At 43.1% G+C, this 24,769-nt stretch overlaps 1 protein-coding gene across 1 annotated transcript in view; it reads right to left on the reverse strand.

Annotated features, from left to right (window-relative positions):
• LOC138769527 (potassium voltage-gated channel subfamily A member 7-like) overlaps positions 1-19,217 on the reverse strand; it is a 37,570-nt gene extending 18,353 nt beyond the window's left edge. Inside the window, exon 1 of the mRNA XM_069948068.1 lies at positions 18,203-19,217. Within this exon, the coding sequence (XP_069804169.1) occupies positions 18,203-18,790 (588 nt within the window). The 5' untranslated portion in view covers positions 18,791-19,217. The remainder of the gene's footprint in view (positions 1-18,202) is intronic.
• Positions 19,218-24,769: the final 5,552 nt, after the last annotated feature.

Here is a 24,769-nt window from a genome sequence, read left to right on the forward strand (position 1 = left end):
TAGAAAAATGCAAATTCACTGTACATGGTTGCAACGAATAACTTCCCCCATAGTGAAGATGATGTCAGTCTATTTGTATCTAAAGAAGCTTCTTTTTCTTTAGACAATGCAGTTATAGAAGGGTCCTTCAAGAATAATCTATGTCTATTGACTGGAACCCCCAGTGATTTGCTGTAAAATGTGGACAAATCCTCCAATATGTTTCTAATTCTAATAGCGAGAGTTCTGTATTAACTCAATGGCGAGATTTATCAAGTCTTAAATCCCCATTCACTCTGACAGATTCACTAAGATGCACATGGATCTTAGTAAATCTGACAGGACCAGAGCCAGAGTCTTTACCTGCTTCGGAGCAAGTGTAGATTTCTGTCATGGTTTACACCTGTTTTCCCAAATACAAAAACAGCCCCTTCTGGTACACCTAAAGAGGTATTACACTCTAGCTAAACTTTTAATATGTTGCTACCCTTGGAGAACATAGCAAACAATGTATGCCTAACTTTCCACGTTCCCCCAGTGCCCTCCGATGACATCTTCAGGTTCCGGCATAATGATCCCACCTTCACTTCATCTTGACAGTGTCAGCCCGCTCAGCCAATCACTGACTGAGATGGGACAGTGCCGTAGCTAGTGATTGGCTGAGGAGGCTGTCACTGTCAAAATCAGTTGGTCTCTGAGGTGGAGGCAGGATTGATCGTCCTGGACCTAAAGATGTTGTCAGAGGTTTGCTATTTTCTCCCCAAGGGCAGGAAGACATAAAAAGTTTAGTTTGAGCGGAATACCACTTTAACTAGTCTTCATAATAAAAGATTACATTTCCGTCTGTATTAAAGGTCAAGAGATTTTTTGGCTCTGTTTTCCATCTCTTCCGTGTACGGCTTCTCCCATCACACATGACTCACACGCAGAATGCATGTCATGTTTTTCCACAGTACATCAAAGAAAAGTGACAATGAATGACTGCACCCCGGCCACCACAGGCACGGCAGCAGCTCTCATACCAACTGTACTGCATCAATGAGATGGACAATGAGAAGTAGTTATATAGTCTATCATACAGGCATTCTCGTTATTTTCCTTGTCTATATTATAGTCATACAATCTCCTCTTTTATCTGTTCCATACATACTTTCTGTTACTTTTACACTGTCCAAACCTAATCAATGGAGACATATTGGGCTTTTTGCCTATAGCAACCAGTCAATAACAAAACAGCTTTCATGCAGAGAGCAGTTATAAAGAGCGTCTCTCACTCTTGTCCTACATTGTCCACAGACAATCCACTAATTTGAATGGGCACTGTGTAATGCTTAATTTCCCCTGTGGTGGCGCTGCAGGGAAACTAAAAACTCTCAGCAGGGGTTCCCCAAAGACAATAGCTGATCACTGGCGGTCCCAATAGTAGGACACTCTCTGATCAGTTAATTGTGAGGGGATCTTTCATACAATTCGAGATTGATCAAAGTGGATACCCCCTTTAAGTAACACAGTGGTTTCTGTGTTTACTTTGGAAAAAATAAAATAAGAGGCCATTGTTTCTATGGCTTCCCAAAAAAATTTGACTAGATGTGAAATGATGCCTTTTAAAAGCCTTTTGGTTATCACTTTGCAAAAAACGGAAGAAAAACGGATGGAAAAATGAATGCATTAGTGTGCATCCGTTTTGATCCGTTTTTCCATTGGCTTCCATTGTAAAAAAAAAAAATGGATCAAAACGGATTAGTTTTTTTTAACGGACACAAAAGTAGTTAAGTTTTTGTGTCTGTCAAAAAAAACGGATCCGTTTTTTTTAAAAAGTGAAGTCAATGGAAAAGGGATCAAAACGGATGCACACAAATGCATCCGTTTTAAAAAAAAAAACGGATTGCAAAAACGCAGTGTGAACCCAGCCTAAAGATTTTTGCTGTTAAAAGTTTTAAAGTGATTATGCAGAATTGTACAAAACATGCCTGCTTTCCCCCCAAAACAGTACCACACCTGTCCTCAGGCTATGTGTGTTATTGCAGCCTAGCTCCATTTACTTCAATAAATTTAAGTACTAGATTTACTTCAATAGACAGGAATGGCACTGTTTTTGAAAGAAAGCAGCCAAATTTGTGTAATCCTGTAAGGCTGGGTTCACACTATGTTTTTGCAATCCGTTTTTTGAAAAAAACTGATGAAAAACTGATGAGAAAAACGTATGCAACTGTGTGCATCCGTTTTGATCCGTTTTTCCATTGACTTCTATTATAAAATGAACGGATCAAAATGGAAGCACACACATGCATCAGTTTTTCCTATCCATTTTTTTGCAAAAGAACGGATTGCAAAAACATAGTGTGAACCCAGCCTAAAGCTTCCTTAATTAAATATATCCTAAAGTAATAATTAAGGAAGTAATATAAGGGCCAACTAGATGGACCAGGTGGTGTTTTTCTGAGGACAATCTTCTATGTTTCTAATTACAAAGCATCTTGTACTGATTTTTTTTTTTTTTCTTCTCAATTCATGTCTTAGGCCACGACCACACAACGTCTTTTTTTGGCCATTTGATGACCATTCTTTTAAATGGCCGTCATTTCGCGCTTAAATAATGTATGTGATTTGAAAATGATGGGCGTTATTTTTTTCAACTGTGGGAGCTCAGATAAAAGCTACATGACCCATGCACACAGCTATATTACAGACCTGTATGGAATAAAAAATAACTATAATATACCTCCCTCATACTAATATGGGCCATACTTTATCTCTTTATGCCTCCAATTTTATATGGAGGATTTTTTTAAGCATAAGTAATCCTTGAGAAAAGACGAATTGTGGCATGTGCTAATACATGACATATTATGGACACATTCTCTGCTAGAAGGATGGGTTCATGCAAAGAATATGGTGCCATGTGGAAGGACCATACGGCGCAAAAAAAATGGAGGGGAGATTTATCAAACATGGTGTAAAGTGAAACTGGCTCAGTTGCCCCTAGCAACCAATCAGATTCCACCGTTCATTTTCCGAAGAGTCTGTGAGGAATGAAAGGTGAAATCTGATTGGTTGCTAGGGGCAACTGAGCCAGTTTCACTTTACACCATGTTTGACAAATTTCCCCCATAGTGTATAATATAGACCCATATAGATTCTGTGTGCATAAATACTCTGATTAAACGGTTTTACAAATATATATATATATATATATATATATATATATATATATATATATACCTAAATGCTCACCAGATGATGCAACATAATTTGGAAAAGATTATTTTTCCTTTTTCTCATCTTTCCCAGCTTTGTATAATACAGCTGTTTTGATTCTGCCAGGACCTGCTGCATGTAGGATGGCCCATGTTACCATGTAACAGCAATGATCCCATGATCCCTCTTCCCGCTCTAGGACATTGTCTATATTTATAGAAGTCTGCGTTTTCTATTACACAACACAGATCTGCTACTTAGGGTGCGTTCACACTGAGTAAAAAAGGCAGAATTCTGTGGTGGAGCCTCCGCTGAGGTCTCTGCTTGGAATCCCACCTGCCTTAGTGTGTCAATGGGATGCGAGGCATCCCAGTAACACACTGAAGCAGGTGGGTGCTCCGCCGCAGAATTACGCCTGTTTTACTCAGTGTGAACATACCCTTATATACTCCGCGGCGTATTCCGTCGCTCGTACCCGCACGCGGTGGCATGAGATGTCAATTCTTTTGGCGGAATACGGAGATGCACGCCGCCGCAAGCGACGGAATTCTGTAGTGTGCACGCACCCTTAGGCTATGTTCACACTACGTAAAACTACGGCCGTAGTTCTCGCCGCAGTACTACGGCCATAGTTTTGCGGTGTGTAACATAGCCTAATTTGTGATGGGATCCCGGACGGAGCGTACACACATCGTATGCGCTCCAGCCGGGATCCTATGCGGCGCCGGAAAAAAATGACATGTCAGTTCAGAGAACTCCGGCCACAGAAAGCCCTGTCAGTTCACACAGTGAAGCAAGTGGCTCCGGCCTCACTGTGCTATGGGAAGCTCTGATGCGGACACGCGCTGATGCGCCCGCATCAGAGCTCTGCGGCTGGACGGATCATCAGGCCGATACTTAAGTACCGGCCGCGAAGATCCGGGCACAGACCGGCCATTCCGTGACCCGGCCGGGGTCACAGAACGGCCGGTCTGATACGCAGTGTGAACATAGCCTTAAAAGGAATTCTACTGTTCTGCTGCTAGTTTCTGCATAATGTGCTGCCCAGCATGTTAAACACAGTTCTGCAAAAGAAAGTGAGAAGGAGGATAGAGATAGGGAGCGTTGCAGATAGAAAAGGCATGTTGTATGGTTACTGTACATGGTTCATAAGGTTGAAAAGAGTCTATCAAGTTCCGCCTATAACTGTACCTGTGTTTATATGGAGGAAGGCAAAACTAGTCCTTATGAGCCAGATACCAATTGTTCCATACCAGGAGAAAATTCCTTCCTGACTCTAAAAATCTGAATCCCTGGATCAATGTCCCACCTCCAGAAATAGGGAAACCACCAAAACCACCATATTAAGTGGCCCTGGCTAGGTGGGAGCAATGCCTAGTAGAGCCATAAGAGAAACAGATCGCTGATCTCAGGGAGACCAGCCAAACGATAACACTGCCGCTTACAAATTGAAATTGAAGCAAATGTACCATCACCAATATAGATTTTTTTTTTCAGTTTGTTATCGGTGCCAGCACGGGTATTCTGATGGCTCAGTCCTTTATTAAAATGCCACCCAGTTCCCTCGCTCACCGCCATTTCCTACTTTGGCGCAGCTTTATGCACTGGGGTCCTGGCATCCCCAGTGTGACGATATCCCCTCCCCTTGGTGACGCGCCCTCATTAGAATCAAGCAGGCCCACGTCTCCAAGAGGAGGGGATATTGTCACACTGGGGGCACCGGGCCCGCCACCAGTGCATGGGCTGGTGCACAAGCAGAGAACAGTGCCAAGTGCAGGAACCAGGCGGCATTTTTTTTAAAAAAGACCGGGCCACCAGTATCCCTGCACAAGCGCTGATAAGCGACTGAAAAAAAAAATGTCCATAGTGGTGATGGTACATTTGGGAAATAAAGAAAAAGTGTGAGATCAACTGCTAAATGATGTCTAATGAGGTGAAACTTGAAAGGGACTCCTATACCCCAGGAGAAATGGATACAAATTGAATAACAGAAGGTCAGGTCCTCAAGAGAGACAAGAAAGTGTGATGAGAATGATCGCTAAGATGAATATTTACTGAAATGTATAAAATGCATAAAATCATAAACGTGAGGGAGTACAATACAAGGGGTATCACCCGTGATAATTAATATAATGTTCGACAAAGCAAATAAAATATTTGGTCAGACCAAAAAAAAAAAAAAAAAACAAATAGAATGGCTCAAAAGGTTGTGCATATAGTAGTTCAGCAATTCATATACTGTATTATTTAACTTTAGATAACTTAACATCCATACAAACAGGACTACCGATCTATTATAATCGGTGATGTGCAGTTAATGGCAGGCAGCTCTATGACAGCTTGTCCCAATCACTCTATGACATCTTGTCTTGCCTTCATGCCATCCATACATTTCATATCTGTCACAACTGTTTTATAATCTTGTCTGGTCCTTTTACAATTTAATCATTCAAATATATTAATATTGCTTTATTTATTTACTATTGTGTTTCCATTTTATTATATTACAACATATGTTGCTGGATACATGGTACCTAAGCAGTCACATGGTACCTAAGGGGGCATGAAGGCCCCTCTGCCACATAAGAAAACACCAGTATTGTAAATGGCATAAAATATGGGTTTTATTGGGCCTAGGGGCTTTAAGTTACACCTCTGGATAATAGCTACTGGTATCTTTATGACATGATTTCCTAAGTCTCCTGACTAAACCAGATAAGCAACACTGAAGAAGCCCCCAACAATGACTCAATAGTGACCTATGGGTCTAAGAAGCTTATGCAAAAAGGGGTCCGTGGAGCCTCATTTGCGAGTCTCAAAACACAGGAATAGCCAGATATTCTCCCAGGAAAGAAAAACCTGTTACCAGGGATGCCTCCCAGTGGGGAGATCACCAACCACTCTGATACATAGCCCCTTAAGTCCCACTCAGTTGCGAGTATTGGAACATAAATAGGAAAATACCAGGGTGGCCCCTATTGTGTCAAAGTCTAACTCTGTTGCGAGCATTGCAACATGACAAAGGTTACCAAGGCTAGGCATCCATCCACAGACAGCTGTTTTTAGGTATTTGCCCCTCGGCAGAGTGGAGCAGGGTTCTGGCTAAGAAGCTTGGGGTGCAACATGTAGCCATGTATGGGGGCAAACAAGTGACAATCAGCGAAATCTGGGCTCGCTTCCAGTGCCTTCACAAGGAACGATTAATCGCCCACAAGAGATAATCGCTTTATCATTCATGCAGCCATTAACATGCATTGTTTTTAGCCGCACATCTCCTGCGGAGCTGATAACAATGATTTTTATGGCCGCACAAACTATAAAATCACTGGATCTCTGGTGCTTTTACTCAGGCCAATGATAGGCTGAATGAGCATTTCTAGGAACGCTCTTTTTCCATAGTCCTCCTGTGTAAATGGGCCTTTAGTCCTATAGGCTACTACCCCTTAGTAACCTTAGCCATTACTTCTCTCTAAATACAGGATGACAAGAAGACGGCTCGGCATTACATTCTATGGACATCTCCTATTTGTCTCTGTAGTTTCATCCTCATTCTCATTACTGGTTGAGTAATTTTCACTTGGAAGAGTCCTTGTGCAGCTTGGATCCCATTCCTTTGTGGTATGAAGTATCTGATTCTGTCTTTAGAGCCAGCTCAAGGGTTGCGTGAAATATGATCAGTTCTGTATTTAGATTTTCTGCTGTGCTGGTCCTCCTACATAAATGCACCATGAAAATGTGCACCAAGTCACTCAGTCCGACCACCCAAGGCTTTGCTGGGTGAGATCCACAGAAACCTTTATTAGAGGCAGCGAAGTTAAAATGTTTTTCTTATTTAATTTAATTTATAGCATACTCCAGTCATGGGAACACTTTATTATCAGTGGAAGTCCAAACTTTAGGACCCCTGCTGATCCCAATAACTTTCCTGCACATCATCCTGCACCTTGGCCATCTGGCTGTGCAAGGAATGTGGCTGCACCGTTCACCGTTTTTCCTGTCCACCAGTGTAGAGGGAAATGCATTCCCTCTACACTGGTGGACAGAAAAATCTTTGAATGGGACACAGTTCTACATCTGTAGTGCTACAACCCCTTCATTTTCAAAATTAATGGAGGTCCTATAGATCGGACTCCTACTGATCATAAAGTAATGCCATGTCTTTGCAATAAGTGAGAACTTTAAAACATAGTAATACCCCTTTAATACCAATAACTCCAGTAACCACATGCCAGATTACCTTATTCTGGTTACGAAATTGGAGTGCCATTTAGGTCACTCAAGTACAGTCTAAGGCCATGTTCACATGCCGTAAGACACCGGCTGTTCCGGAAGGGGCGGTGTCAGAGAAGATCATCCCGGCCGGTACTGCAGTATCTTTTTTTCTGATTAATTGAGATGCGGGCGCATTAGGGTGCGCCCGCATCCCAATTCGCTGCTGCACACAACTCTATTGTGTGCACTGACATGTCTCCTGCGCCCACTATTCAATTTTTGGGGCGCCACTAGGGATCCCGGCCGGAGCGTATATTATGTTTATACACTCCGGCAAGGATTCCATAGACAGCAGCACAACGTAAGTTATGTAGTAATCACAGCCGGCAACAACGGCCGTGATTATTACAAAACTTACATAGTGTGAACATAGCCTGAAAGTGTTATATATAAAGCTTGTGCGGTAAGGAGGCACTTCTATACCTGTATAATGATATAAGTCAGTATTTTGACCCAAGAAAGGCATAAATATGGAGCAACAAAACAAGACTGTAGTAGTATTTTTGCTAAAATGTAGGATTAGTGTTAAATGAAGATGCTGAACTGTCAGGGATCGAAGAATGTTGGCAAAATCAAACAGTTTGGCATCTCTGCTCAACAATATGTAAGATATATAATATACATGATATGTTATACACTGCATCTTGAGAAACCTCCAAGTGGTTCACATAGTAATACACCCAATAGTGTAGCAGTCGTAAGATGAGCACTGAGTGTAGGAGTCATCATTTGGGCAAAAACATTCTTAGATTTGGATAATCCCTTTTTATTAGAAGGACTTCTAAAATAAGTTAATTACTGGGGGTCCAGCTTCCGCTCACATTAAGGCTTTGTTCCCACTATGGGAACGAGCCATCATTTAGTGGGAAAAGGATACCGTCTATTGATATAATCACAGCCCCAAATAATGATCAATAGACGAGATAATGATGGTCGCCATTTCCTGCTACATGATGTTTCATTCCCATAGTGGGGACATAGCCTAAAAGGGTTTTACAGGAATTAAAAAAAATATTGCACAAAATACCTTTCATTATTTACTGTTCCTTGTTTTGTCTAAGGGCTGATGTATTGTTTATTAACCCCTGCATGACTGAGGTCATAGGTGCCTAGGTCAAATTAGTGCATTGTTTCTCTCTGCCTTCAAAGAGCCATAGCACTCTTATTTTTCAACCTACAGGGTTGGTTGGGGTGTCATTTTTTTGCGCCATGATCTCTAGTTTGGTGTAAGGGAAAAACTTTGATCGCTTTTTATAAATTTTTTCCTGATATATAATTTTAATAAAATCACTACAATATAATGTTTTTTTTTTTTTTTTTTTTTTTTTTTTTACATATTTTATTTCTAGAATGGGCAAGGAGGTATTTTAAACTTTTTTTTTTTTAAAAAAAACTTTTAAAAACTTTTTTTGTTACTCTTTTTTTACACTTTTATGTCACTGTAAAACATGCAATCATTAGATTGCATATACTGATGTATTCTATACCATAACATAGCATGGATCAGTGTTATCGGTGATCTGTGCATCCGTCCCGACAGGAAGGAGGACGGCCGTTCATACAAGTAAATGGGACCCCCGCAGTCAGTGACAGGTGCTTAACCTGCTGGATGCTACCATTTATCCCAATATTAAAATTTATACATTCCTGTCTTTGCAGTAACGGAATGACCAGAGAAAACCCTAAATGAACATGGGAAGAATATAAAAATTTGTTAAATCATGATATAAACAGAAAATATAGGATAACCACAACCAAACAGCATACAAATGCAACCATTCCCACCTCCTCATTTTCTCCTATAAACCTGCTCAGTACATGCATTATCCTCAATTCCACAAGTACTACTATATTAAAACATGCCTCAGTACTGAAACCAAAAACGAATACAGCATCTGCTACTATTACTGTTAGGTATCTCACCTTTTACTGCTGGAGGAAACTGGGTCAGGTGGGTCACAGGTAAGAGATCACATGAGAGTTAATCTATAAAAGGGTATTCCAGTCAATAACACTTATCCCCTATTGACAGGATAGGGATAAGTGTATGATGGTGAGAGTCTGACTGGCAGGACCCCCTGCGATCATGAAAATAGGGTTCTAAGTTTCCCAGTGGAATTATTTATCAAAAATGGTTCCAACAGCATGTTAGTGTGAAAGTTCAGTAGCAGATACCTAGTTAGAGAGGGATACACGCAGGAATGCCAAGAATCCCGATGTTGACCAATGGACATCCAAATGTAAAGAAGCATCCAGTTAAATGGAAAGGCGTATCAAGGCTTTATTCTATCACCGAGAACAAATCAAGTTTTGTTCCCGTACTTGACAAAGACTTTTAGGAGCTGAAACATTGCATTGTACTTGGGGATGGAATAAAGCCTTGATACGCCTTTTCACTCACTGGAACACTCCTTTAAAGGAGACGTCCAGACACAATTTTTATTAAAGTATTGTATTGCCCCTCAAGTTACACAAATCACCAATCACTTATCACAGGAAATGCTTATAAAGTGTTTTTTTCCCTGCACTTACTACTGCAGTCGTCACTTCCTTGATAAAATGGTGATGTCACGTCGCGAACCGCTGGAACTCCCAGAGCTGTTCAGTGGCTGCTGGAGCGTATGATGGCAGGACTGGGTATTGGACCCTAGAGTGTGTAACCAGGGCGACTGTGTGCCCAGAAGCTTCCCCTGGCACATTTGTGGTGCTGGTACCCCCATCCCCGGGAAAATACTATTGCCTGTCTCACGGTGGGGAAGTGTTCCCCTCTGCCCCGGGGGATGCTTAGTGTCCCGGCTACTGCCTCTATCTCTGCACTGCCTCTATCCCCCTGCTGCAAGAGGCTCCGCCACTCCTCTTCCCCAGCACAGGGACACCTTCACCGGCATGCCCGCTTACCACCCTGCCCAGCAAGACCTACTTGGATGTCCCCCGGGTGGCAGCACAACCGCCGCCGCTGCTGACTAGGGAGAAAGACACACAGCAGTGACGGCTTAAAAAATCTCAAGTCTTCCAGTACTGCTGTATGTCCTGCAGGAAGTGGTGTGTCTTGTCCAGTCTGGCACAGTGCTCTCTGCTGCCAGAGCAGTAGCAAATCCCCATAGAAAACCTCTCCTGCTCTGGACAGTTCCTGTCTCGGACAGAGACGTAATTTAAATTTAAATAGAAGTAAATTACAAATCTATATAACTTTCTGAAACCAGTTAATTTGAAGAAAGAAAGAGATTTTCGCCGGAGTACCCCTTTAAGAGGTAAGGATTCAGAGCTCCACCTTCCATCTATCTATTTCCTATGTGTTGATTCACAAATAAACTATTAGATCCTATTGCTGGTATGTCTGGTTTGTACAATAATCTCTTCAAAGGTTAAATGCAGTTAAAAGTGGATGGGTAAGCGTTCTCTGTACATGAAGCTGAGTGCAGTCTGGAATGCTATCTGATACACTATACATCACTTAGATGCTTTGCTGCTGGTTTAGCTGTGTCAATGTAATATACTTCTTGATGCAGTATTGTCCAAGAAGAACAGTTTTATTCTGAAAGCCACAGTTATCAGCCCCCTACCAAAATTGGAACATATCTTTCTAGTTGCATGCTATGTGACTTTTTTCAATAGATATACACCACCATTCCACACAGTAAGTAGTGAGCTATGTCAGGTACAACCTGCACTAATAGTTGTTGTGCCAAACTTCTCATCTGCCATGTGTTGCACTGATGAATATAGCACAGGCAGCACTAAAAGTCTATACTGACGTACTGCTCAGAGGCATGTCAGAATCAAGAAATATGCCCCGGTGTCTTTTCTTGAGGTGGTCACGCACCTTGAATAGCTTTTGGCTGAACAGTTGTTTGGCCGAAAGCTTTTCCTCTCAGCCAGACCTCCCCCCACCGCAATACACATGCTTGCTGAGCTTGGCCAAGTATGTTTTTTTCAATGGGTAGAGTGGAAAAAGCCACTAACTCTATTGGGTGACTCTCCACCGATAGAAGGGTTGAGCGCTCAATCTTTTTGTTCAATAACCCACTGCCAGTATTGTCTTCCTACGGCTTACCACTTCTCTCCCCATAGAGAACTTGGACATTGGAAAAGATTGGACATTGAAATTCAACCCGATCGAACAGTTAGGCTATGTTCCCACTTTGGGCGCACAGCGGGGAAAGGCGGCCATCTTGTTATATAGACGGCTGATAGTAATGATCATGACCTTTATTAGTGACCATCTATATGAGATGGCAGAGTTAGAAATTTTTGGATGAGAGATGGATGTAAGATTATGCATTCATGAATAAAAGAATATTCTCAAAAAGATCACTCATCTTTTTCTTGATGACATTGATCATTTGCTGTCAATCTGAACAACTTTAACGCCCAATATCAACCTACTTTTAACTTATTTGTATGGCTGCTTTAACAGATAATGTTGGTAGAGTTGGGAGCCCCCATACACCAATGCTGCTGAAACTAAAGTAGGTGATCAAGGTGGGGGGTCTGACCTCGGTCCCCCCCGCCTATCTCAGTATCAGGCCCCGGATTCTGTATTATGAGTTGAGCTGCGACCCGCAACTCTATTCGTTCCTATGGAGTGACGGAAAGAGCCAAGTACGTCGGAAAGTGCTGTACTTGGCTCTTTCTGTCGGCTCCATAGGAGTGAATAGAGCCACATGCCGTACCCGCGGCTCTATTCATTACACAGAAGCTGGAGCCCAATACGGAGACAGCAGGGGGTACAGAGGTCGGACCCCCCGCAATCTCCTACTTTTTCCTTATCCTGGGGAAAAAGTTGATTTTTCCTGGAATACCTCTTTAATTTAGGCTGTTTTCTTTTTTCTTTACTAACATATATGGGGGCATTGATTCTTAACCCTAAGGCTATGTTTACACACAGTATTCTGGTCAGTATTTATAACCAAAATCAGGAGTGGAACTGAAAGTGCAAAATATCACCCCACTCCTGGTTTTGCTTGGAAAAATACTGACCAAAAGACTGACGGAAATACTATGTGTGAACATAGCCTTATATTGCATTTATTAGGTTTAAAAAGCAGAAAGGAAAAAGTGAAAACAGCGAATACGCAACAAGGTAATGATAATCATGGACATACTATAGTGAAGCTGGAAGACAAAACAGAAGACATGATACTTGGATAAACACTATACATGAGATCTGTGTATATGATACTCATACACATTAAGGCTACGTTCACACTACGTAAGTTTCCGGCCGTACGCGTTCGGTGAATAAGCGGCCGGAAACTTACGTAGTTTGCGTACAATGGAAAGTATACGATCTACGGGCGCACAGTTCACACTACGTACGAACTTACGCCCGGATCGTATGCTACGCCGTAAAAAATGAACCAGACCATTGTTTCGGGACGGAAATGCCGTAACTTACGCCCGTAGCGTAACATGCGGTCCCGTACGTAGTGGTGATTTCTTCATTTTGCCAGCTTTTTGTTCCGATCCAAAAGGTTCTGTGGGGTGTCCGGGGCTAGCCGAAGATTTCCAAGTAAAAGACCGCTGTTAGATCGCTACGAAGAGCGCTCGGGAAGCGTAAGTACGCTACGGGCGTAAGTTCGCGGTCCGTACGTATCCGGCCGCAGCTTGCGTAAAGTCCCGGCCGGAGTTTCATACGTATATGTCCGGCCGCGAAAAATATGCGGCCGGACATATACGTAGTGTGAACCTAGCCTCAAGTTGGTGAAAACGGATGATTGCAACCAAAAGGATCATGGAGTTAAATTTAACATTAAATAATGTTCATTAGCGGACTAACAATAAACAGTTATTATCGGGGAAAGAAGACAGCTGTGTTTGGAATTTTCAGCCGATAATCTGAGGAAAGATCTTTCATCCTTGAATTATCTTTTAGGAAAGATTATTAACAGAACTTTCAAAGAGGGATTGTACATCCATCGTCCAGTAGTGTTGATCCTGTATGGCCAATGTGAACAAATGTAACTGAAAACATGGACTAAAATGTAAATAGAGATGGCTTTAATGAAATTTGACAGCTATGGATAGCCTCCCACCACGTTACTGATCTACATACTAAGGGGGAGATTTATCAAAACAGGCCCTTTAGCAGCTGCTTGGTCTGCCTTCATGGTAGCTCCGTCAGTGCCTCTTAGTAAATCTGCTAGCCATTGGCTCCCTCCCTGTCAGTTACTCTTGTGGCCGCACTTCCTGCAGTCACAAGAGGCCGCACTCTCCCTCTGGTGTTGGCGTCCAACGTCACTGGAATGCCGGCACCAGGGTAAGGGGGAAGAGAAGAGGAACGCGTGGACCCAGGTGAGTTTAAGTGTTTGTTTTTTTTAATGTTTTTTTAGGAGAAGACATCAAGGTGGCCCAGGCTGGATGGAGAGAAAAAGAAAAGGTGACAGACTCTGATCGGAGAAGACGCCCCAGTGAGTCCCTGGATGTAACTGCACTCTGTTATAGGGTCTGTAGTGAAAGGGTCATGATGTGGCGGCATTATGTAATGGTATCATTGGTGATACCTTGGTGATATCATGAAATATATAAGCACTGTATGGTGGAAATAGTGTTATAAGGTAACTACTGTATGTATTGGGGCTCTTGATACAGTGTGGGGGCAAATTCAGTACATTATACAATATGCCGAAAGGGAAGGGGGGGGGGGCACTCTTGAGGGCTGTGCACCAGGCCCACCAATGTATTAAAACGGCACAGGCTAACACTTGTTGTTTGCCGCAGAAAATGCTAAAATCTGCCCCGCTTCTATGGCTGATGCCAGGGGCGCACATTGATTAATGTACCCCTATATGTATTTATAGGTGGTAGTATTGGAAACTGAGAAGAGGGAGAAAGTAGGACAGGTAGAGGAAACGGCAAGAAGACTGGGTAAATATCTGGTGTCTGCCAAATGATCATTCATCAGCTGATTATTCTTACACCAAATCAACTATGAACCTACTTCTAGATGTCTAAAGTATGCCACCACCTACACAGGAAGGACTTGCATAGGGAAAATGTACGATGGATTACTGTAGCAGCAAGTAGATGAGATTTTACAAATTTCATCTACATATGCTGTCTACTTTTTCCATACGGAAATATGAGCGTGGTGCAGACTGTCAAGTATTCCTATTCTGTCACAGATTTGTTATGGGCTCTGAGGCTATGCTCACACACAGTAAAATAAAAGCAAAATACGACCTCGGTATAAAACACATCCGTGTTTGGAATCTAATACTGTGCTACTTGAAAGTCTTTGTAAAACAGTCATCTGTGCCCATATTGTAAAAGAACATACATATATTCTTTACAATGTGCACAGGCTGATCTTTTTCCATAATGTGCTTTAATGTAGCACATTGTTAGATTCCACATATGGCTGTGTTTTATACCTATTTTACTGTTTTGCTTTTATTTTACTGTGTGTGAACATAGCCTTACATGTACAGGATAGAGCCGGGGGTACGGCGCATGACCTGCCGCTTTATTCATCCTTATGGAGCCAATGGATCAAGTTGAGTATGGCGCTCTTTAGGCATACCCGTCTCTTTCTGTCGCTCCATAGGAACGAATAGAGCCGTGGGTCACGCTTGGTTTAAACTATGTAAAAATGACGGTTATCTTTTATAATAACTACAGTCATTGCACAAATAACGTCAGCTATTGTTAAAATAACTGACATCATTTGCACAATGATGGACGTTACTATGAAAGACGGCTTTCATTTTTACATGTGAGCCTGGCCTTAAGGTGCCTATACACCTTCAATAACAGTTAGGTGAAAGTTATCTTTTCCTTTCTCCCCATACACATGAATGTTCAGCATGGCCGAATGTTCCTGTGTTCTTTGGAGGAGGTAAGCCACAGCCAGACTGCTCTGCAACTGGCGTATTTTTTCAAGAACAAAATGGACAAGCAGGGAAAAACCGACATCATCTGTTGATGGATCCTGGAGCAGGTAATGTATAAGCTCCGGCTGGTGGGGGTTAACGGAAAAAAAAGTGCACTATGTTCCCAGTGGGAACCACATCTATTTGATATTTGTGGAATATCCTGTAAATATACCCTTAGGGTACGTTCACACTTACCGATCTGCAGCTGATTTTCTGCTGCGGATCCGCAGCAGATTCACAGCAGATTTCATTTAAATAACTGAACACAGCATCAAATCTGCACCATCAAATCTGCTGCGGATCCTGTAGGTGTGAACGCACCCTTAATGGAACAGATGGGAATACCCCTTTTAAAGGTTAAAGTTTATAACTATGTTTTGCTAATTCTTTGTACCATTTTTGATGTTTTTTTTTGTTTTTTTTTACATCAATGACAGAAATGGACTATAAAGCATGACACTGTATATGAGAAAAACGAAGAACTTTTCTACTTCTCTTTCTTTACATCTACTCCTAGCTTAGGTTTTAAAAACATCATCTTAAAAAAAAAACAGCAGATGCGATTGCACCTTCCTGAATCATTCCTAACTTCCTATGTTGGAGGACCAGAGGAAATAGCGAGTTTGCAGCAACCTCACCTCTGTTTGTGCCCTCGTTCCTATGTTACTTTTCATATTAACTACATGTAGCAACTATATATATATCGCCTAGGGTTCCATGGTATAACGTTTATGGGGCTTCTTTTTTCCTACGTCTTCCATGACGCCCTGCATGGAGAGCTGCCATAACTCAGTCCTTCATGATTAATTGTGAAACTCCAACTTAGAAAGCTGGCTGTAGATGTTACAATAATTACTATACTATTTAGTGTTACTTTTATGGTAGTGAAATGATTGGCTCTGACTGGTGGAGATATATTCCAGGTATCAGAATAAGTACAGAACTTTTTTTGTCTCAGAAGACAAATGGCAACGATACGCATGAATAATATTAGCAGTGGGGGTGATTTTCTATGAGGGAAATAATTTCCATCATGGCTGATGTGTATCAATAGCCAGAACCCTGATGAGAAATATTAGAAAGACACCAAAAACATGTCGGAAAGCAGCCAAATGCAAAAAGAATAGTTGCATGGATGCACTCTAATAACACTAGAGGGCATTTACTTTGGTGTATTTTTAGTCTGCTATGATTTACTAATATATAATATTGGCTTAAAAATCTAATTGCTGTTTGTTTTACTGGATAAAGTCATGAAAATTAGACGTGATTTAAGTTTTTACTGGATCTTTTGACAATTTAAAGAGGAGAGCAGACTCCCCATTAATTGCTGCTCCCCTAACTTATAATGAGCCTGATAATCCAGTAAACATGTTAAACGGGTTATACAGTATTAGAAAAACATAGCTGCTTTCTTCCACAAACAGTGACACTCTTGTCCACTGGTTGCGTGTGGTATTACAACGGCTCCATACTTTTTGCAACAAATTTTTTCACCATCATTTTTTACTTATTTTGACAAAGTTTACAAACACTGTGTCCCATGATATTTTTAATCTATAGCCAACTTTAGGGTTCTATATCTTCATCCGTCTATGGACCCAAACGAACACTGATCAATGAGATCTGCACTCTTTTGCAGTGCCTTTTAGGCACAAACAATTGAGCGTCTGGGCCACAAAATGATTCCTGTATTGTTTGTGTGGCCGTTTAAATACATTGCTATCGGCCAGACATCTCCTGTTTCACAGGGAGAAGTGCGTCCGGTAAACAATGATTTACAGGGCTGCTGAAAAGATGCGATCAGCCAAAAAATGGGTGTTCTATCGTTTTTTGGCTGATCGCTGACACTTTCACACGGGCTGATTATTGGCCGAATGAGCGTCTCTAGCATTGCTCGTTGGCGATAATTGGCCATTGCTTCCCCACTGTCAGTTGTATCAGGATACCGTACATTGGGCTTACATCCTTATAGCAGTGGTTGGTAAGCTGGATTTATTCATAGCAGGCTTCTAGATAGTAAATATTATCAGAAACCTAGTCAAGGGATATAGATATTGTAGATCAACATAACACTGCCCTTTTTGTTCACTGTCACGTTACAAAAATATAAAAACATGTCAAAAGGTATGGGTGCACCATGTTCTGTGCTATAAGACTGAGGGGCACTCCCAACATCTCAGTCATGTACCCAATGAGCGTTGAAAAACGTGCTCAGCCACAAGTTTCCCTCCTGCTCATCCTAGTGACTGAGACCCATTTGGAGTCTGAACACTTAGATCCCGACCAATTAAAATTTTTGACATGTCATGTTTTTTTTTAATTGACAGGTACACTAGATGCTACTCAATCACATGCTAACTATATCAGATTAATCTGGGTGCAGTCTAGAAAATCTCATTACTTTAGAGGGCAGTTGTTTTCTTGAGTTTGCCTTTGACTCTGAACTATGATTTCAACCCCTTGACATTATGGTTTGTGGTTAAGAAAGTGACAAACCAGTGGAACCATTATGATTAGGTTTACACAGGAAAATTGTCATTCCTGCAAGCAAATGTAAGCTTTTTAACAACGCACAGCATGTAAGTGATACTGTCAGCCCCAATTTATAGCTGGACGTACACTTACGATGGATAGCTCATGTGACAAAACATTTGGAACGTTTTGTAATCCCAAACCTATCTTTTAGTTTAACATGACTGCTACAGCAATTTAGAGGTTTCCTACAAAAGGCCACTTTTTCAGACTATATCCAGGATTCGGAGATTGGTCGCATACAAATGAGCATGTTTAGTGCCCATATGTCACATTTTCTTCTTAGAAGCACCGGTACCTCTACAAAAACAATTACAGTCAAATAAAGTAGATTTAACCCTTACCGGCAAAGACAGATCCCTTTCATCCCGGAATTCAGGTAATGTTTCTAAGCAGAAGATGACTATAGATATTAAGATGACCATGACGGAGATAATGGCAATGATACGAGCAGCAGATGAACTGTCTGGGTGCTCAAAGAGGAGCCAAACCTGCTTCATAAACTCACATTCGGGAAGAAGTCTCTCCTCCTCTTTAAGAAATCCTTCATCTTCCCTAAATTTCCTAATCACATCCTCTCCAAGCTGGTAAAACATCAACTCCTCCATGAAGACATCTAGAGGTACATTAGTAGGCCGTCGTAGTCGACCCCCTGACTGATAAAAGTATAGTATTGAGTCAAAACATGGTCGGTTCCGATCAAAAAAATACTCATTCCTTAGGGGATCAAAGAATCGCATTCGTTTACTTGGGTCTCCCAGCAAGGTTTCGGGGAACCGACTCAGGGTCCTTATCTGAGTCTCAAACCTCAACCCAGACACATTGATAACAACTCGTTCACAGCAGTCTTTCTGGCGGCAAAGTTCATACTTCTTCTCATCGGGGACCACGATGAGGTTCGAGCTCCCAATCACTTCATCTCCGTTCTCCATGACTGAGAGCCTATCATGTGTCCTCAAGGTAGTCTCAGTAGGGATATCACATCCATAGCCTGTTTCTTTTTATTTACTTGCTCTTCTTCTCTTTATAATTTTCACATTTTCTTTTTCCTTCTTTACACAGTGGATACTTTCAAAATGTTTCCTTAGCTTTGAGGGATGCTTACATGTTATGTCCGTCTGATTCTCACTCAATGTTAATGAAATCCCAAAGTTCTTTAAAAAACTTTCCTTCCAGTGGACTTTTCTTCCATTAAATGAGGAGACGCACCAGCCTTCTCTCACAAGCCTGGTCTCTCTGTTTTGTGATTCTGCCTGCCTGGCTCAGGGGATTAACGTTATGTCACATTTGCTCTTGCTGTCTGTATACTTCTTTCCAGACCTTCATACCAATAGCTGCACTTCACTCTGTGCTGTAAACAGATTCGCAGAGCTCAAGGTATCGGGTTCTCTCTACTGCATAAGCTAACAGTTCCATGCAAAATAAAAATACACATCTGCAGCTCCTCCCTCCCTACTCCCCTTCCCCTGCTAATGTTCGGGAGCCCACTGAAGGCTATAGGTCAGCCCAGCCCCAAGTCTACCACCATTCAGGCTCTAAAAATAAGACCTTGCTAACTAATCTCTTTAGAACAACCCACTGTATTTTTTTTATAATTTTTAAGTCATATTTTAGGGCATACTTGTAGATCTAGGAATCTGCACAAGCTTGAAGAACAAGAAAATGGCTGCACTTCTCACAAGTTTGATACTAAAGCTTTTCAGCTACATTAAAAACCAACATCAGAAGTTAGTATATCATTTGATTAAACTATAGTGCCCCATGTATCACGTGAAGTTCTTCAGATAAACATGAGTTCCTACCCTAACAATGGTGCAGTGTCGGTCGGTGACCACCACCGTAAAGCCAGTGCCCACGGGGGGGGGGGGGCTTGGGTCACCTAACAGTCCAGCAACCCCAATGTCGCAGGACCAAGCCCCCAGGGCCGCACCACCCTGCACACCCAGTAAGCAGAGGCGATAAGTATCTGCAGGCAAAGATCTAAAACCAGATACCCTTTACTGCAGCCAGGGCCGTCTTAACAGCATTATGGGCCCCTGGGCAGAGGTGCGAATTGCCCCCCCCCCCCAACCGCCACCATCAAATCCCCCACATCTTTGCATATAGTGCCCCCCATAGTAGCCCTTCCCCCTATAGTAGCCAATCCCCCCATATAGTGCCCCCCATAGTAGCCAATCCCCCCATATAGTGCCCCCCATAGTAGCCAGTGCCCCCCATAGTAGCCAGTGCCCCCTTGTAGTCAGTGCCCCCATAGTAGCCAGTGCCCCCCATAGTAGTCAGTGCCCCTCATAGTAGCCAGTGCCCCCCATAGTAGCCAGTGCCCCCATAGTAGCCAGTGCCCCCCATAGTAGTCAGTGTCCCTATAGTAGCCAGTGCCCCCATAGTAGCCAGTACCCCCATAGTAGCCAGTGCCCCCCATAGTAGTCAGTGCCCCCCATAGTAGCCAGTACCCCCCATAGTAGCCAGTGCCCCCCACAGTAGCCAGTGCCCCCCATAGTAGCCAGTGTCCCCCATAGTAGCCAGTGCCCCCCATAGTACCAGTGCCCCCCATAGTAGCCAGTACCCCCATAGTAGCCAGTGCCCCCCATAGTAGCGAGTACCCCCATAGTAGCCAGTGCCCCCCATAGTAGCCAGTGCCCCCATAGTAGCCAGTGCCCCCCACAGTAGCCAGTGCCCCCCCACAGTAGCCAGTGCCCCCCATAGTAGTCAGTGCCCCCCATAGTAGCCAGTGCCCCCATAGTAGCCAGTGCGCCCCCCATAGTAGCCAGTGCCCCCACAGTAGCCAGTGCCCCCATAGTAGCCAGTGCCCCCCACAGTAGCCAGTGCCCCCCATAGTTGCCAGTGCCCCCATAGTAGCCAGTGCCCCCCACAGTAGCCAGTGCCCCCATAGTACCAGTGCCCCCATAGTAGCCAGTCCCCCCATAGTAGCCAGTGCCCCCCATAGTAGCCAGTGCCCCCATAATAGCCAGTGCCCCCATAGTAGCCAGTGCCCCCATAGTAGCCAGTGCCCCCATAGTAGCCAGTGCCCCCATAGTAGCCAGTGCCCCCCATAGTAGCCAGTGCCCCCATAGTAGCCAGTGACCCCATAGTAGCCAGTGCCCCCCAAAACAACAAACCAGTTACTCACCTGTCCGGCGGCCCCAGCAGCTCCTCTCCCGGCAGCGCGCACTCCCGACATCCTCCGGCACAGGCAGCGGGGTACAGAGAGTCTGCCTGTGCCGGAAGTGTCCGGCTGCATGACACATCCAGGACACAGGCAGCGTCTCTGTACCCCGCTGGCTGTGCCGGAGGATGTCGGGAGTGCGCGCTGCCAGGAGACATCAGCTGCTGGGGCCGCCGGACGGGTGAGTTCCTGGACTGCCCGCCCCTTCTATCGCCGCTTAGCTGAGTCGATCAGAAGCCCAGGAAAGTGCTGCTCATTGCACTTTCCTGGGCTTCTGATCGGCTGTCAGCTGAGAAGCGATAGAAGGGACAGGCTGGGCGGGTGGAGGGGGTGGCTCAGGGCCGCTCACTATGCATATGCATAGTGAGCGGCAATAGAGGGGGCGGGCGGGACGGCTTCCTTGTGGTGCTCAGCCCTGCTTGGGAGCCGTCTTCGCTTTATAGGACGCACTTAGTTTTATAAGTGCGTCTTATAAAGCTAAAAATACAGGTCACAGAGGGCAGGGGCCCCCTAAGACGCAAGGGCCCCCGGGCAGCCGCCTACCCTGCCCAATGGATAAGACGGCCCTGACTGCAGCTACCTAACCTAATGTTGTGAATGTTCTTCAGGTATATTTAGAAAAGATGATTATACACTTACCTATGGTAAATCTTCATCTTCACTAATTCAATGCACACATTATAAGGAAAAAGAGATGATGAGCCCTATCTTCCTTCCTACTTTTTATATACAATAGTTCCAATGGACACACACTATCAGCATTGGTCTCTGCCCCACAGAGTTAATTAACCATACCGTAACAAGTCCAACGTAATTAGCTTTTTAAGAATAACAATTACACCACACAAAGCTAAATTTAAAATATGTAAATTTTTATTGACATGATTAAAAATCTATTTAAAAATTATTTTTTAGTGCAAAAGGGAATCCAGCAGTAATTGATAACCAGAACACCTCAGTCTAATAAAATCCTATCATATACCACTATACCATGTAAACGTCTAAATCAATACACACCTAACCATGCAGTGTATCCACACAGCCTCGGATAGCTGAAAACAATGTCAGCCTATACCCGCAAGTACTAAGAATGGTCAAATGAGACGCTTACCCATCGTGGTGTCTGGCATCCGTATCATTTTAAGACTTTGAATGGTTCTTATAGATAAATGCACCCTATATGAAAATATACTTTTTGCTTACCATCAGGACGTTTCCTCAATATATGTAATATATGAATACATTGAGACCTGCACATTTCTCTTTTATGAGTAAGACAATTCCACTGTAGTACATTGCAATCTGAACTCATTAAGCTTCCCTTTGACTTTTTGGCACAGCTATCTCTCCAGATTTCATGGGTTCTCTATGGAGAGGAGAGGGGTAAGACGCTGCCAGACAGCTCTGGGCCTTTATTCTACTTTTTTTTCTACAAAAACAAATGAATTACAGTTACAATTACAATTAGAGTAGATATAACTCTTACCGGAAAAGTCAGATCCCTTCCATCCCGGAATTCAGGTAACGTTTCTAAAAAGAGGATGATCATAGAAATCAAGATGACCATGACGGAGATAATGGCAATGATACGAGCCGCAGATGAACTCTCTGGGTGTTCAAAGAGGAGCCAAACCTGCTTCATAAACTCACATTCGGGAAGAAGTCTCTTCTCCTCTTTAGGAAATCCTTCATCTATCCTAAATTTACTGACCACATCATCTTCAAGTTGGTAAAAAATCAACTCCTCCATGAAGACATCTAGAGGTGCATTAGTGGGCCGTCGTAGTCGACCCCCTGACTGGTAAAAGTATAGTATTGAGTCAAAACATGGTCGGTTCCGATCAAAAAAATACTCATTCCTTAGGGGATCAAAGAATTCCATTCGTTTCCTTGGGTCTCCCAGCAAGGTTTCAGGGAACCGACTTAGAGTCCTTATCTGAGTCTCAAACCTCAACCCAGACACATTGATAACCACTCGTTCACAGCAGTCTTTCTGGTGGCAAACTTCATACTTCTTCTCATCGGGGACCACTACGAGGTTCGAGGCCCCAATCACTTCATCTTCGTTCTTCATCTCCGACCAAACATTCAGCAGACACTTATCTCTCTGAATCTCACCAAGTGTTCATGTGTTCTCTATGGAGGTCCTATATGTTGCAGTTACATTACACTTTTTGCATAAAACCTAATGAGCGGCTTACATTTCTGCTTCTTTTGTCACAGTAAAGAATGTGCTGGCTCACAATACGCAGATATACCTAACTACAATGTCTTTTGTCTATCGTAGAGTACAATGCCCAGTAAGAACTTTATTAATGGGCTGTTACATCATGTTCCCTCCACAAGCCCCAGTCTAATGCAGCTCACTTGAGCAATTGTGAAGTGATTAGACTGAGCAAAACAAGGTATTAACAAAGAATTCCTTCACAGATACAATATAATGGGGCTGATAAATCTAAGCGCCTAGTATACTCATTTTCTTTTTCAATGTATAAATCCACCAGATTTATCCCGTCTGGCAGAACAAAAGCTAAAGCTCCCAACGCATATCAGCTGATACAATCTACGCTGCAGGCGATTCCCGGGATGGTGTCAGGAAAATATATATATAACAGCTAAAGGGGTTTTCCAAGAGTTGACGAAATTAAACCAGCCGTGGTTGTAAAATAAGAAACATCACCCTCACAATAACATACCTGTCAAATCCCCTAACTTTTCAGTGCCGTAACGGGTGGTCTCATTTGGCTTTGTTTTTATTACATGGAGTGATAATACGTAAGTGCTCCTAGTGGTGATGCTAGCATGTATAGTATGTGACTACTGGGTCCAATATTTGGCTAGAGAGAAATCAAATCAATATTTGGTGTGACCACTCTTTGCCTTAACATGGGCATACTGCACAAGTGCCGGAAGCCAAAGGGGGAAGGAGCCCAGCAAATACAAACTTTAAATAACCCTCCCCCAAATGATTAGCTTCCATTTCCTTCCTCTGTAACGTCTAAAGGTCCTATCAGCCGCTGGTGGGCGGAGTTTTCTGCTTCTCATGAATATTGAGGACTACTGGGCTCATGCACATAATGGAGATGACCACTCATTGTCCATGTTATTCAGGAGGAGATCTCTGGATCAGCTGCACAGAACAATGTAAGTGATACATCATTCTGTTTAGCTTCTCTGTCACCAGTTTATTCTACAGTTAGACAGGACAGCCTAAACCCACAGAGTCTTTTTAATCCATTTAGGCATTTCCTGATGTGTTACAACAATTCTGACTTCGGATTTGGAATCCTCACACTTGATTTAGTATAAGACAAATAATTTTGGAACAGTAGCAGACTAAAAGTTTTTAGTTTTTTGTGTGGTATCGGCCGCAGGGGCATTTCTAACAATGCTCCTGGCTGATAATCAGCCTGAGTAAAAGGAAATCCTGGTACTGTGAAGGTCTAAAGGTTACATATCCGCTGCGGAATTTTCGTTCCGCTGCGGATATGTAACCCAGCCCCTTTAACCCCCGCAGCCCCGGCCTGGAGCATACATCACCTGGTCCAGGCTCCTCCTTGCTTCGGGCTCCCTGCGTCTCCTGGCAGTCAGCAAATCAGTGATGTGTCCCGCCGCAGCACACTGATTGGCTGACTGCAGGGACATACCTGAAGGCTCCGAAGCAAGCAGGAGCCTGGAGCAGGTGATGTATGCTCCAGAGCTGCTCCCGTCCCGGAGCATACATTACCTGCTCGGTGCCGCGGCTGTG

The sequence above is a fragment of the Dendropsophus ebraccatus genome, chromosome 12 (genome assembly GCF_027789765.1).
Source record: "Dendropsophus ebraccatus isolate aDenEbr1 chromosome 12, aDenEbr1.pat, whole genome shotgun sequence".
Classification (NCBI taxonomy): Eukaryota; Metazoa; Chordata; class Amphibia; order Anura; family Hylidae; genus Dendropsophus; species Dendropsophus ebraccatus.